Raw genomic sequence first — 16,691 nt, 5'->3', positions numbered from 1 at the left:
CCCAGGACGATTCAACCCACGGACGGTTCAACCCAGGACGATTCAACCCACGGACCTTTCACGTACTATTGGCTTAGGACCTTAGGTTATCACCAAGATTGATTGACAACTTGCAGTTTCAAATGCAATGCCTTCACATCGTGACGTCACCAGACGCGCTGAAAGGCCTTCCCTCTCTTGGTGGCTTTGGTTCTAAGTAGACCTCTAATTTGGGGCACTGGAATTGTTTGCGGTACAAGAAAAGAGAAAAACGGAAGAATAATATTACAAAATTACAAGTTTAATACATTTTGACCTAAAAGAAACAATTGACCGTATCTTGACCTAAGGTAACATTTTGACTTTATATTGGCCTAAGAACTTCTATACTGCACGTCGCACAAGTATGAAATTTCTTTTGTGATAGCATTCTGGGCAGGTTAAAAAAAAATTGAAATTTTTGTGAGGTTTTGTAATCTTGTAGCATGTAACTCGCTAACAGGAGAAACAAAACATCACAAAATTATCATTTTACCCGAAGCAAACCTTTTTGTGTAAACTCTTTTAGATTAACGAGACTTAGACTACCTGTTCCATTATTTTTATTAGGTTTGTATGAAAAGTGCTTCCGATTTACGTATACTACGGAGCAGTGCTCAACCAGTGTGCTGTCCAGTGAGCCGGATGAGGAATGTAACCAAAATACAAGATCACTATTAGTGTAAGTCTTGTACGAACTGATGATGAAAGGTAAATACTTTTCCATTTACTGTTATCATTGCTGAAAATTGCTGGCATTCATTCTTGGTTCGTGTGTGTTTATTGTAGATGTTTGAAAATGTGTAATTTTTTAGTCTATGCTAAATCTAATGTCAATGTTTAACACCAGTTTGTATTTAGTGGAGTCGGAGATTGGGATGGTTTGAGGGCAAAGAGGGCTGCAGTAGACTGCTGTGACAATATCCTAACGACCAAAAGAGCCGCATTAGAGTGTAACATTTCTGTCGTTTTGCCAGAGGACGAGTCTTGCAGCAGTGGGGAAGAAATACCTATAAAGAATTCCTATTTTACTTCGTATTTTATCTTCGTTTCATTTTCTAATTTCCTGCGTTCTTGCTTTTGTCAAGTAAAACTTTCAATAAATGTCATTTAAAACGTATACGTTGCATTAAGCCGCAAATGATCGTAGCTATTAGTAATGTTACTGAAAGGGTTTTATGTCAGGTAAAGACTAGGCCCGGAGAAAAATATAAGATAATTTTTCTCAGGCTCTTGCATGGTTATGTAAGGCTTATGATTGGTCGCCATACTCGGGCCAAGCATTGCCCATTGTCAAATTTCCTGACCTCTTTCTAACATATATCTGTGGCTGTTGAATGGCGGACATACCTTGGGCCAACTTTGTTCTTAACACGTGCAGTAGATATCACATAGTTAGGCCAAAGAAAAATTTCTTACTGGGAATGAAACACGCCGGAGTTTCTATTCTTTCCCAATGACCCCGTTTTGTTTGGTGTACCGGGGTACCCACGCATTGAGGAGAAGCGCCATTCAAAGGGTAACTGTGCGTGGGTGCGTGATCACCGTTTAGCCCCAACAGGTCTACGTTGGTCTGAAGCTGGTATTGCTGCCTTTGGTGGGTCACCATGGGCACAATTTCTTGGTCCGCCGTTTTACCGGTTACGTATTCGGCGTCACCCCGACTTCCAACGCTGCGGTTATCCGCTTGCTTCAGTTTCCTCTTGTTTTGGTAGCAACCAAAGAAGAAGATTACAAGGATGAGGATGATGAAAGCTCCTAGACTTGCTACAAGAATCGGTTAATGAATTTTGAAGTTAGAATCGGTTTTCGGATCAGCCTCAGGCTCCAGGTTCCTCAACGTATAGAGGTGAGCCGTAAACTATAAAACTTGACATATGGCTCTACATTTAAAAAAAGGAATAACAATATCATACCTTCTACATACGTCTCGACGAAATCAACAAACGTTCGCTAAATTATATCGGCAAATACAAATAATTTTAATTGGCCCTAAATAAAAATTTATCACACAGCGATCGGGTGGGAGAAAATATTAATATATGACTAAGGGAGTTTTAAGAAAAGTCCCAAACACTAGATTTATGGGTGTAATTCAGTTGCAGTTACGTTTGCACAATTCCGTTAATCACAATCACGTGTTCGTATCCAGCAGACATATTTGCTGCCGTTTTGTTTGATTGAAATTGAGGTATGTTCCCAGTTAAAAATTATGTAGGTTTTATCTATGGGCCTTACATGGCTACGACGTAGCATGTATGGCTTACGTGTGGGCTTTCTTAAGAATTGCCAAATCAATGAAATCATTAAGCGCCAAACAAGGGCCATACATGGCTTTTGTCTGTGATTTTACAAAGTCATTTTTGTTTGACTGTATTTACTTTATCGTGATAACAATTGCAGTGTTTGTTGCATTTCATTATCGTATAGTTCAATATTTCCATATAATTTTTCTCAAAACCTTTGCCTAACTTTATGGGCAAAATAGTAAATTTATACGTCATAGCAATTTATTGAACGTTTAAAAACGCCAATAATGAGATGTTATTCGCAATCAGTCTATTGATACGTTTAAATCAATGCCTTTATAACACAATATATATACAATATACACTAATTTTATATTATAAAGGCATTGTTTAAATTAAGAAATTGTTTATAAGATCTTTAGCCTATAGGTTTCGTGCTCACCTGTCATGTTAAATTGAGACATCAAAAACGAACCAATCAGAAAACAGTGTGGACACTACCCTTTGTCTCGTTCAAATGGCGCCATTTTGAGATTTACCAGCCATGCCGATATTTGTTATAAATCGTTTTGATAGTGCCTGTTACAAAAATGGATTCTCTTAGCAGTAGGCGAGATTTTTGTAGTTTTTATCCTGCAAAGTTCCTTAAGTGCTTGATCAATGTTTTTAAGATCTGCCGAGTAACTGGATAATGTATTAGTAGTAGGCATATTTCACTGAAAGTAGATTATGCAGGCTGTTGTTAAACATGGCGGTTAGGTTAGAGAATTCTGCATGGGTATGCAAAAAGTTGATCTTTGCTATTTCCCAGACAGAAAAATTTTCGTTTGCCAGAGATAATTTATCATGGGTCCAAGTTAGGCCCTAAGATAATCGCCCATGAAACGCCCATGATATATATCTGGCGTTTGTTTGCAAAGTTGACCGGCCAGATATAGATGCCCAAGAAGTTTTTAAGCTGGCCCTAAGATAATCACCAATGAAACACCCTTGATAATTACCCGGCGTATGGCGACAGGTCAAACCAGATTACACCTGTCAAATTTGCTTATTCAAAACAGCACTGCGTTTAAAGATCAAAATAAAGCGTTTATTCAAATGAAAATGTCATGGAATGTGAGATAAAGATAGCATGCACAGAATTGTTCCTAAAACCAGTCTTATCAGGCTGTGTCCAACCGAGTGGTATCTTCTGGGGAAGACTCTGAAGACACAGGTTCAGTGCTTTCACCAGAATCACTGGATTTATTGCGTCTTTCATTTCTTCCCCCTTCCCAGTCTCTACTGCCGGCCAAAGCTTGAGAAACGGCTCTTGCAATAGAAGCTGAGCCAGTGTGTTTATGTACAGTGTGCTGAAAAATACCTAAAAAAGATACACATAAATTTTAAATTTTAGAACCAAATGGAATGAAAGCAAAACAATATCCAAATTATGAAAGTAGCATTCAAAAAAATACAACACGTTTCTCTCAATCGCATAAAATAAGATCAGTAAAGTAAAGTAAACAAATAATAAAACTGACAACTTTGAAATTAATTCAATTAATTTATATAATCAGTTCATTAACCTGTGACATTGTGTAACAAAAAGTTGGGACACAAGCATCCAAAATCCAAAAAAATGGGAAACGTTAATAAAGTTGAAAAACCTTCGATAACCGTATGACAACTTTTAACAATGACTTACTGAGAAGAAGTTGATATAACTTGCTCTCTACAAATGACTTTTTCACTTTCTTCCTCCCATGACCTAATCCTGTCAGAGAGTAAGTCATTGCCACTTTCCGTTTCATGAACAGCTTCATAAAAATCCTTACCGTTGCCACCACGTCAGCATGTTCCACTCGCGTGGCAATTTCCTTGACATCCTATTCACATTACATAATGTCTCAGTTAACTGAAATTGCATTCCTGGAAGTTGCTGCCAGTCTTACGTACAACGATTACAGTAAATTAACCCAAATTATCACCTTTACTTGCTCAATTAATTCCTGAAGTTCTTCTTCAGTTTCTGCTGGTGAAAATATTGGTGGTTTTTAAATCTTTTGTAACAAAGAAAGTGACATTAAGGAGTCCAGCTTATCCTCAATCCCGGAAACTTTCCGAAGTAGCAAGGAAATATCAGCTTTTATAAGTGAAATTTCATTTGAATATGACACAACCTGAGGCATGTTTCGCTTTTAAAGTGGTGGTTCATAGCTCTAGGAGTCATGACCCAACTGAATGAAATAGGCTTTTCAATGCAAAGTACATTAAATCAAGACGCTACTGTCGCAAATTCACATCATAAACCTATACTGAATTTTGGCTTGCAACCACATCTAGGTCAGGACTGTCTGCAGTCTTAATTTGGACAAAATCCATGTACTCAGTTTTCTATAACAGCTACCTAAACTTTACAGCAAGTTTTAAACTTAAAAATTTAGCACAAATACTCCTAAAAACCGAAAAATCAAACCCTCAAAAAATGTACAATTTAGCCTAAACTCGGAACCAGCTGTCGCCAAAACAACAACAAAACTAGTTCACATCGACGTCACATGCGCATTGGACCGGAAAATTTCTTACTTTTTTTAATATGACGCATTGAGTACGAACACGTAATAATCACTGTGTTGCCCGCTCAAAATTGTCTTTATATTGGGAAGTGAGCCCTTATAGGGATTTTTTTAATCCGACTGTCTAAGGTTAAAGACGCTTGCATTAGAACATACCAACTGAAAGTCCAACGTGCGCGAAAGATTGGTCATCTCTATTGAAAAGAGCTTGAACGTTTATCAAATAGAGAAAATTTACACTATCCGCTAGATGGCGATTAGAGCACAGACATCCTTAATTGGTCAAAAGACATCAATTAAGGTTAAAATTCTGAATCAGCCACAAGTAATTTAGTCCCATTGAAAATCTATGCGTTGTGTACGACATGGCGAAACGCAGGAAGCCTGGAACAAGATTATAATTCAACAATACGCAAGCAGGATCTGGCAAAAAGGCGATTTTATGTGTTGCCAAATTATCTTAGGAGCGCTCGCAGGAAAGTCGTAGGTAGACGACGTCTAGCAGTAATATAGACAAGACACACCTACTGATAACATAAAAACTGCGATCGTATTTATTTCCGTTTTGTAAATCAACATGGAGCGCGACCTAGGCCCTAGGGTAGAAGCTTGCCAAAGATTTGCAAGGGATGGCTTGGTCGTTAACGTTCTCACAACTGACAACGATTTAAAGGTTTTTAACGGATTTTCCAAGCAAATGCAATCAACTCAAGAACAACCAGTAACACGTGAGACAAGCTGTGTCCTTACCTTTCAATTCCTTGGTCGGCGTTTTCGAAAGCTTTGCATAGGTAAGTTCTTTACAAGAGAAGACACTAGCAGCGCGATGAAAGCACGTTCGCGAAAAAAGTTTGCCATCCATTTTCAGTCGAGGTTGTTTGCTCAGTACGAAGCCTGCATCGAAAATCTCTTGAAAAGGTTCTTCAAACTGTGACAAGTCTGCTAAACAACGCAACAGAAGCTGTTTTAGCCGGCCTGCAAGATGATCACAGCGAATAAATGTCGACGGTTTTCTTTCGTTTGCCGTGGTAAATCGCGACCACTGTTATGGAACAACAACAAAATACGTCTTGTACTAAATGACAAATCATAATTGCTTTGCAAACAGACCGTTGCCAAATACTTCAATCAATGAATTTTGGGTGTAATATGTTGAGGTAAAACCACCAAAAAATGCAAAAGTGTAAACGATACATTTTCGAAAACGCTGCCGATAGGCAGCCATTTTGAAAACACAATACCTGGTCGAATACCAAACACAATAAAATGTCTTACTTTTTTTAATATGACGCATTGAGTACGAACACGTAATAATCACTGTGTTGCCGGCTCAAAATTGTCTTTATATTGGGAAGTGAGCCCTCAAGGGTCCAAGCTTCTGAGCCAACCTTACAAAACAAGTAAACACTTATACATATATTAACATTGCAACATACGCAAGGCAAATTTTACAATTAATCAGCAATTTTAGGTGACACAAGTATTCAGAGCCAATTATTAAAAGCTAGATTAAACCTAGAGGTGCAGCAAATGTTAGGCAGAATAAACTCAGTTGTTAACAGACATTTTGATTTTGCTCAACCTGGATATTCAAAATCTAGTTGTGTACTATTGCATCATGAACAAATTACACCAACCACAGTTGCAGTTGATGTAATTTAAATTATATATATTTGATCATTTATTTATACCTTACTGTTAACAATATAATATTTAGACTTATAATTTAATTAAAATGAACATTTCAAAAACATTTCTTTCTAAACCTTAAAATAATCACCTTAAAAGTACCAGGTACTGAAATTGAAAAAACATTCTACAGAAAAGTTACTTGGTACGGGATTCCGCACTTTTTTAGAAAAGTATTTATGGTACTGGCATCGGTGCTGAAAAAGTACCGCAGTATTGTAATATAAATATATATATATAATTATAGTACCAGTGCTGCTCATCTTCACCAACATGCTCTTTTTGTAACCTTTCTTCAAAAAAACCTTGACTGGCTTATTTCAGTTGTTTAAAATAATAAGTATATATACAACAATGCATGATTTGCACAAAACTTACAGACTGAACCAAAATAATACAATTGTCCTACTGTAATTAATAATGGTGCAAGCAAAGGACAAGTTCAGCTTAGCTTATGCCACCTGTTTGCACATACAAAAAAATCAGTGGTATATACCTTTTGGGAGCACTCCGATGGTTCAAATTAAATGTTTGCGTTTGTACTTGTCTATTGTTGAATTCTCGGTTGCTGGTCTCAGCTGTGTTTCCATCGGAATCACTTTGACTTGATGTAACATGACCACTTGAATAAGATTTTTGTAAACAACCTTCATATGTTTTTTGAAAAAAAAAACATATATGCTGGTTAATATAATCTTTTATGTAATTTATGTTAAAAATACTTTTTACTTGGCAAACAATAAAAAAAACCATAAACTTACTTGACTGACACAATATTCCGCAGAAAAATAGTGGCCACTCTGGTTTGGCATCAGCTTTCTGTTTCGCTAACAACTGCACATCAGATTCTTTTGGTCGCCAATAACAATTATTGTTGCCATGAAGCCATATAGAAAATGATGTTTCAGCATTTGAAAAAGATATTACAGATGAAAAAATCATACTCGCTGTTGAAAAAAACGAAGCGTTAGAGAATAAGAAAACGGTTTAGAAACATATTGGATGAATAATTATATTAACTGCTGTTTAATATACTAAAATCTAAAAGAACCTATATCCTTTAGATGCGTTAAAATTTTTAATTATTAGTGTAAAAAAAAGCAATGAAGTGTATTCCTTTATATATATAGGCTTTGTGGTGCAGTATTGTTTGAGATATGGCAACGAACTATGTGTATTTTATAGCGATTACATGACATTGTTTATCGAGGTAGTATGTGTAAATAGGATGTAATCATAACAGCGTGTATTTAACTCGATTTCGGCTTAGACATTCATCTATTGCGGTTGGAATTATACTGGTTTCTAGAGAACATACGACTATAGCCGGGCACATGACGCTAATTTCTTAAAAAGTAATAAATGATGAAAAATGTTGATTGAATAATCTCTGTCGTTCATTATAGATGTGTATAATCAGCAAGTTTCTGCGTTAAATGTTAAAAGTTGCAGCAAATGGTTCAGGTGCGGTGCCATATGCAGAAAGGATCAGGACCTTTCTCCTTGTAGTAGAAACAATAGCCATAAAAATGCAGCGTGACTCCTCCAATGATTGAATTTTTCCGAAATACTAAAGCGTTGAAAATATTTTGAACGATGAAATTCTGCACTAGGACTTCCCCTGATAAAAGTTTAGCTGGGATGTAATAAGTTAAAGCCCTTCAACCTTTCCCGTTTCAAAACAAAAAGCTTTATCTACATTTACAAACACAGCAAAGGTATTTCTGAAATTGCGTTGTTAATATTTAATTTTTTTGCCAATAATATTATATTTTGTTCAGACGAATAAGAATTTTACGAAGGTTGCTTAAGGTGTCGAAAACTTTCTAAATGTGCGATTTTAAGTACCTTGTTCAAGATCTCCGTAAACAACTACATGAAAGCAGCTTCTTTTTGCGAGTGAACTTTAAAAATGGCTTACACAGTCCAAAACAAGCGATTAGAAGTCCAGCTTATATCGATTGTCATTGTTCAATGTTAGCAGATTTCCTTCTTATCTACATCAAACTGTTTTCCCTTGACTCTCACGTTAATGTTCTCACTTATTTATCGCAATCTTATTGCTTTATCGCATCGTTTTAGGTCTGTTTTCTACTTTTCTGCCAACATATACAGTAACCATTTGCGTCAGTGTGTCATTGGGGGTGTCAGTGTGTTTTCTGAGGGAAGGCGAAGTAAGAAGGTTATGTCTGAAACATTTTGGTTTTAAAGTTTTTTGCAAAGAACTACAGTAGGCTATAGTACATATTGACCTTAGTTAAAACGTTGCCAGTAGGTTTACCGGAGACTGAGTTATTTTCAGCATTTGCCGCTCACATTAACTTTACTCGTGAAAGGAAATATATCACTTTGTGTAGCGAGGTCTCATGCCATGCGCTGTGTTTGGCTATTATTGCCGTATTGCTGGCATATATTTCTTACATAATAAATGAAGTGTTATAGATTTAGTTTTGTTTTTAAAATTGAAAAAAAAAACGATACCCGGAAAGTTAGGCTATAGATAGCTGTTGAATACGTTCTACCTCCATCATTGCAATGATAGTAGAACCTTATTCACATTGCAACTGTTACTCATATTGTACAATTACTCTATCGCTAGGCTTCGAACTTTGACGAGCTCGGTGCGTCAGAGCAAGCTTTAGTTTAAATAGTTTTAATGGTTTATAATTTTGCAATAGTTTTTAAAGATAATTTTTTTGTTTCTATAGATTTTTGCATAAATTTACTGAATCTCTCAACGGGACTGTTGCAATGGAAAAGCGTATTCATTGCGATTACATGAAGAACGACGTTACCAATAGAAAGCGACGAAAAATTTCCCCTTTGCCTGATCTTGAAGATGATGATTTACTCATAAACTCTATCATATGGCAACATAATCAAGGTACGAGCATATTTTGTTTAGTTTTTACAATAAAAAATCTACTGCTTAAAATTAATGCTTTATGGGTTTCTTCCATAATAATCTGTATTTTATGTCATGTAACACGCATATGTATTAACCTGCTGCACATTTGAACGTATGTACATTTACAAATCAATGTACAGTTATTAAAAATAGAATAAACTTTGCTGTTTTTCGTAAAAAATATATCATTATTATTGTATTTCCAGCTGGTAAAATGCCATCGTCCAACTTTGAAGGGATCGAAAGTTCTTCACAAACTCTACCCGGTCAGTGTTTGATATTGATTCTAACACTCACCAGAGTAAGTTGGATGAAGATACCTCAGATGAAGAATTGGAGTCGGTAGAGGTAAGAAAAGAAATCATTTCTTGTTATTGTGTAGTATCTAATGTATCGCAATCTTTGTTTAGTAATAATTCAACGTCATTGTGAAAAGTGCACCTTAATCATTCAAAGTGGTTGACATTTTGGACCTTGTTTTGATTAATTAGACCGTTTGCTTGCAGATTATCTTAGGTTTCCTGCAACAGAAAATCAACCGGAAGTTGGAGACCTAGCATGGATGAAACACTCAAGCAGAACATGCCTTAGGCCAGCTTATGTCAAATCTGCTTCAGGCAAGAACGTCTTTTCACTAAACACTGGTCACCCCATGTGATAACTGGTTATTTATTCATTGTAGATATTGATACGTTATGTTGTTTTCATCAATCAAACTTTATTAGCTATATTTTGTTTAAGGTACTTTGCAACACACTTAAAGCTAAAATTTTTCATACATAACCTTCTTACTTCGCATTCCCTTAGAAAACACAATGACAATGAAATAAACAATGAAGATTTGACAGTTACCCTTACCGTCCGTTAAATTTCCGTGAGAGAAAAAATTAAAACAGTTTGCTTCTGAACTAAGTCATGCAGAGCGCATAGCGATAAACTCGCAAAATAGAACAATGGAATAATGGACTATGTAAACGTTCCCCGTTTTTATGGAAGGTCATACCAATAGGTCGCATCAAAAAATTCGCGTCAGTCGTCGTTGGTTTGTTTTCAGATTCTAGTGGGGTAAAGCGAAGACAATTACTCAATTAGACTGCCTGTATAAAGGGAAAGGAACAATATAGCTATTACCAAAACGCTCTGAAAGGTTTATTGCGGTTCAAGTCAGCGCTGAAACACAGCGTAAAAAAAGTATGGGGACTGGTAACCTGATTACGAGTTGCAAGGTCAAAAGGAGAAAATATTGGCTAATTTCATGCCAAGTTTAAACTCGAATATGGAGATAATTGGAGGTTGTGTTTGGGACAACTAAAATTAAAGGTTAACATTGCGACAAAACATTGCGCGTTATAATGAAGGTAATGCTTAGATATTCCATCTAGCAGTAAAGATTTTAGTAATTGGAATCGGCATTTGAAAAAGATATTACAGATGAAGCTTCGTGATTATATTGCAATTTGTCGTTTTATTTTCCATATATTAGCTTATAGCCAGTTTTGTTAATGTCGAAGAGAAATTTATTGGAGGGGGACGAGTGTTACGTGTTTTATGCTCGGTTGACGTGTTTGTGCCTTGCGTTTCTGCCTTCGGCCGGTGTTAGTAGGATAAATGGTAATGCTTTGCCCAAAATTCCGAGATGTGTAAATATGAGTGCTGTCTTGTACCGAAGCTAAAAAAGGAACGCTTTTTGCGCAATATATGCTACTCATCGCTTTGATTCCACAGCATGGCACAGCAGACAGATGCTAATTCATTTTTTTGGACTTTTTTGGTGTATAACTTTTCGTTAACGATAATAATTCAACTGTCATACATTTCTCATCTGCTTAATGGAGGTTAAATTTTTCACAGCTTTATGAAATAAGGCGTTGTTTGTTCCATGTTGTCTATTTAAATTCTGCAAAAACGTACGAAGATCGAATTGTGGCATTATTACTAATAATAATTATAAATAATTGCTAAATAATTTATTAGATGCAATACATGCTCACATGCTCACAAAGAAGTGTTAAAACGATTTAGCTAGGATTTTTATTTTATCATAGTTGTTGTGCGTTATTTGCTGGGCTGCCGTAAATCTTATTAAGATTCCACTCCTGACACCGTCGGAGACGGTTTTGTTTGTTTCAGGTACACTCGCGATTATACAGGGTCTACTTTACGTTCTGTGTTTTATTCTTTGTGGACCCTAACTAATGCGGCCTGGAAAGGAACCTATCTGAAAAAGGGTCATTATCAAGATTCATTTATTATACTCTTACGTAGGCATACGCCTCTTTAGGATCCTAGTCGACCAAAAGCCCTCAGAATAATGGCAGTGGGCTATAACTTGGTAACACTCACCTGCTAAGTAACCTATAGTTTTATCAACTAAGGCTTGTAATTATTTGACTGATTCATATATCGATGTAGTTACAAAAAAAGGGATTACACTGTTATAGAAATGTGTTGCCGTGTCAGAAATGTTTTAGTTGTCGAAATTGTCCAATCGTATGTTGTGTAATTGCAAAAAGTTTTTCTGGCTAATTTTAGTGCTGGTTTTGCAAGCGTTCAGGTGCTTTTTTCATACTTCTCGAATGGATGATAAACTCATTTTTACTTTTTTGTTGAATTGGCATTTAATAATAATCAGTGAGTTGTCCAAGAGGGCGCTATCAGAAAAAAGTTTGGGAAACACTGATTTAAAGTTCAACAGGAAAAAGGCATTCAGGATTTAAGATTGACTGGAAAGCTATGCCAAAAAAATCACAAGAGAAAACAACGAATTTCGAGAATTATTAACAACGCAGCTGCCTGAAAACAAAATTGATACAAATACTTTTAAAATTGAGTTTCTCACTCAATTTTAGCGAAAACAGACTTCAAAAAGCAAAGTTAAGTGTGAATTCAAAACTGGAAAACGTTCCTCTCAACAACTAATTGCAGCAGAAATAAAATATTCTCAAAAACCAATGTAGGCCTATACTAATATTACCTACTTACATAGCGTATTAAAGTATACTTGTAGTATAGTAATATACTTTTTAGTAAACCTGGTAAACTGGCAAGATGACAAACAAATAAGAAATATCTATTGTGTTCGAATGACTACAATTTTGATAAAACAAATCAACCATATGCACCAATTTAGAACAGCGTAAGTTCGACAATAAAGAAGCAGCCAACATAAAACACTGGCCTATTGTTAACTACTTTAGTTAAGTTTTGTCGTCAAATGACTGCCAAATGGAAAGCAACTGAATCAGATAAGATATAAATATATTAGTCTATACTGTAGACTCTACGGTACAAAGTTAGCGCCAATAACGATTTCAACAACAAAAAAGACGCCACAAGCCGAGTTGAGATTGTTTGGGCGAATAAATGGATTACTTTTTAACTTCGTACACATTCTAGAATCCAGACCAGACCCTTGGATGATTACTACTGGAACATTAATCAAATAATCAAAGCGGTATTTCTAACTCCAAAACAACTCATAAAACTGTTGCATTAGGTTCGAATTAACATGAAAATAGCATTCACCATGCTTTAACTACGACAACTTTTACAGTATATGCCTACTACTATCATGCCTATAAGAAATTCTGTGCAGCATTTCAAAGATATTGTAAAGACTGTAGCTGTATGCTACAGCTTATGTTGTCTTAATCAGAGCTGGAAGTGGTTTAACTTTCTTTCAGGAATTATAGAAACTATAATCAGAAATAAGCTATAATTTCACGAAGCTCTTATATTAATGACTCGCTTCCCGCTACTACTCCAAAAGGACCCACAAATGCGAATTCTGCGCTATTCAATGGTATAAAAACAATAATACGGTTTATGAACATTGCTTCGTTATTATCCATTATAACAATAACTATATTATTATCAGTTATGTACGATTTCGAATAATGTTGTGCTAATTTAAACGAAATTAATCACAGATATGCAAGTAATCAAGCAATTCTAAAATAGGTTTCAGAACGGTTTAATATAGTTAATTGTGTTACGTTTTTTAGTCTTCAGTACGTATATATAGGCCTACAGGCATATCCTGTGGCATAACCCGATTCGTCAAGCGTGTATTTTGTCGCTGCTGCTTGCCAGCCATAATCCTGAAATGTGGATTACCTATTCGACATATGATTACCACGAGAGATTAAAATATTACCTTTTCCACACAGGAATGGCTAAGCCTTGCATTACCTTTTAGCATCTAGCTTCATCTTTCACGGAACTCGTACTCAAAACCTCCAAAGTAAAACTTACAAGAACGAATTTGGTCTGGCACAGATAGAGGTGTAAAGATCGCGTAATCAAGCACAAAACAGCACAATCGGCCGCAAGGGAAATATAATGAATCACTATGGCAAAACACGTGTCGCACTCTTCCCTCTCCAACTAAGGTGAAGAGTAAAGACACTCAACAAATATTTCGCTGGAAAATAATAACAAAACCATATATAAACAAAGCCATATAAAAACAAAACCAAGTCTAAACACTACTACACAAGTAAAGTGAAATATCATTTTCTGAAACAATGTTATAAAGTGCATTTTTAAGCTATATTACTGTGAATGCTAGCAATTGCGAGAATTGTGAATGCTAGCAATTGTAAAATAGAAAGTTGACTTTCTGCAGAATAAAACGATTACAAAACACACACGGAAACAACATGAATAAAGATTGAAAGTGACATATTAAACTATAAAATCACTATGCTTCATGAAAAACACGAAAGAAAAACCAAGCAAAAATAATTTTATTGAAAAGATGCGGTTATTGTACTCTACCTTTTAACATTAGGGTAAAAAGTGGCGCTCCCTTTTAAGGGTTGTTCGCCCATCGTGAAAAAATTTTGGACTGCTTTAAACTAAAATTTTGTATAGGCTAATAAATGAAAAAGTGGCTGCTTTGAGACAAATTTCACGCAAAATGTTGCTGATTATATTCTAAGACGGCGGTTCCCAACTAAGGGTACGAGATTGAACATCAAGGGGTACGAAGATCCTTGGCCAACAGAGCAATATATATATGAAAATGATGGAATGTTTCAATAGATATGTGAAAAATTCCATCAGAATTTTTTTGGAGGTACGAAGAATGCTTTGACCTGAAAAAGGGGTACGAGCAGCATAAAAGGTTGGGAAACACAGTTCTAAAACACTTAAAGATAACTAATTAATTCTGTGCTAGAAATGATGCAAACATGGTGCAAATGTTAGCAAATTAATACCCAAACTGAAACAAATGTTTTAAGAAGCTTATTGTTATGTTGTTGCTAATTGTAAATAGCGCCAACAGTGGTGTAATTTGTACCTACAATGCCTCAGCTTACTTCTCAATGTGACTATCATGCCGATACGCATTATTCCAGATTATCTGTTTCGGACGTGTGTTCTCTTTTCACTTTCTAATTAAATATGTTGTTAAAAGCCTTAAAGCTGAGTCATTTTAAGCAAAACACATTACACAGACAATCTGTTTTTATAAATTCTATATTTTGTAAACTTAAACTTCGACCAAAGACCTCCCGGATAGCTGGCCACATCTCCTGCATTTTTAATTGACTTCAGTAACCTTCACAAGGCAGTCATTGACAATGGCAATTTTTCCTGTATAGATTAGAAAATATTTCATCCAATCCTAATAACATTAGGCTTGTCAAAATATCATATATATTTCCGAAGTCAAGTCATCATCCTATTATATTTTTCTGCTCGTTCTCGCTTGTTCTCGTTCTCGTTCTGCTTTCTACCCTTCCATACAAAATTTTTAAACTCTCTTTCTCATCCAGGCTTATATGCAATTCGTCGGAAGTCTTAGCTTTAATGTTGAAAGGTATCCAAAATACCAAATCTTATCGTTTGTTCAAAATGCTTCGGTTGTTGATATCAAGATAACATAGAAATCATGAAAAATGTTGCATCAGAGTTGGACGCTACTCGAGCGACGAGGAACGAGTCAATCAGTGATGAGGAGCAATCTTCTATCAGTCCGACTTCCCCGGTCTGTGTGCCGCCTTCACAGCAAGTGGAAGAGACGTGAGGATGCAGAGCAATCCCAGTCACTGGGTGCTGCCTTTTATGTTTGAATTCTCTTTGGCCACAGAAAAAAATATCACCGATTTTTGCAGTCCCAGTCCTGTCCGGCCAGAAGCAGAGTCAACCAATCGCCACGCATCGGTGCTTGAGGATTCCAACAAAGAAATAACAAAGTATTCAACCCACGTGCTACTCGCTTGTACAGATTGATTTTCTGTTATACTTTCGTAATGAAGCATTTTTAATCACAGAGATCACCAAACTGTTGTGACATCATCAAACAAAGCACGAGATGAAGATGCTGATTCACCTCACAAGGAAAACGAAATCGCTGAGTCGAAAGATGACGCTGAGAATATAGACAGTGACACGAACGAGAAGTAATTTGCTTGTAGTGAGTTTTTATCTACTACTCGTTATCGTGACGTTATTCAACTATTTCTCATACAGACCTGCTGATAAGTCGAGTCCAAAATTTTACGTCATTGCAAAGAAAAGAAAAAAACATGTGAGTTGAGGAGACAAAGCACACGGACGTGACCAACCTTCTTCTTATCGTTAATTTGCTCTCGTTCAGGTGTTTTCTCCAACATCGGATGCAAAACTCATCAATGGAGTAAAGAGGTTCGGTCAAAGCAAATGGAAGAAGATATTCGATCATGTCGACTTCCCGCCGTATCGGAAACCAGCTCATCTCAAAGACAGGTCACTTTTATTGCACTTCCCGGTTGCTTAATAATTTTCTGTGTTTATTTAGTTGTAATTACCAGTTGGCACTTTTTAAATTTGGTGTTGATGTGACTTTTTCTTGACATCAAATCACTCATTACAATGATTAATTATTATTATTATCACGCGTGTAACTGATGCGGAAGTGTACTGTGATCAAGTCTTTTTTACGACTTGAATGTCATCGAGTCTATTCAAATTGTGACTCAAGACTTGAAGATTTTCTTGACGTCATACTATTCCTTACGTTAAACCGGTTATCAAAACGTCATGGCTGTTTCGAAATTAATCTGGTTGATACTTTTTTGGAAAAGAGTAATTTCTTAGAAAAATATCTGATTAATTATTTGTTACCTAAACTTATTTAGATATTTTGTTACCTAACTATGTAACAAAATATTTTTTACCTAAAAATGTAAAATATTGAAAATAAAATTTTTGCCGTCTTGAATTTCAACCAGACTCGAGTCAAGTCAAGTAAGAATAACAAATAACAACAAATTAGCAGCA

At 35.8% G+C, this 16,691-nt stretch overlaps 1 protein-coding gene and 1 long non-coding RNA gene across 2 annotated transcripts; one reads left to right on the top strand and one right to left on the bottom strand.

The window, feature by feature from the left end:
- The first annotated feature begins 624 nt into the window (after positions 1-624).
- Positions 625-1,138, top strand: LOC143466079 (uncharacterized). The gene is made up of 2 exons (XR_013118696.1): positions 625-729; positions 880-1,138. It is a non-coding gene; the product is annotated as an uncharacterized LOC143466079 (long non-coding RNA).
- Positions 1,139-3,410: 2,272 nt separating this feature from the next.
- LOC143454145 (uncharacterized) lies at positions 3,411-14,777 on the bottom strand. Its single transcript, XM_076954989.1, has 4 exons — positions 14,747-14,777; positions 4,238-4,281; positions 3,955-4,135; positions 3,411-3,630 (listed from the first exon to the last, which is right to left on the bottom strand). Exons 1-4 carry the CDS (start codon positions 14,775-14,777, stop codon positions 3,431-3,433), a joined length of 456 nt encoding a protein of 151 aa, XP_076811104.1. The 3' UTR covers positions 3,411-3,430.
- Between the last annotated feature and the right edge of the window lie 1,914 nt (positions 14,778-16,691).

This window comes from Clavelina lepadiformis, chromosome 1 (assembly GCF_947623445.1).
Source record: "Clavelina lepadiformis chromosome 1, kaClaLepa1.1, whole genome shotgun sequence".
NCBI classification, from domain to species: Eukaryota; Metazoa; Chordata; class Ascidiacea; order Aplousobranchia; family Clavelinidae; genus Clavelina; species Clavelina lepadiformis.
This window is presented reverse-complemented; position numbering and strand designations above follow the sequence as displayed.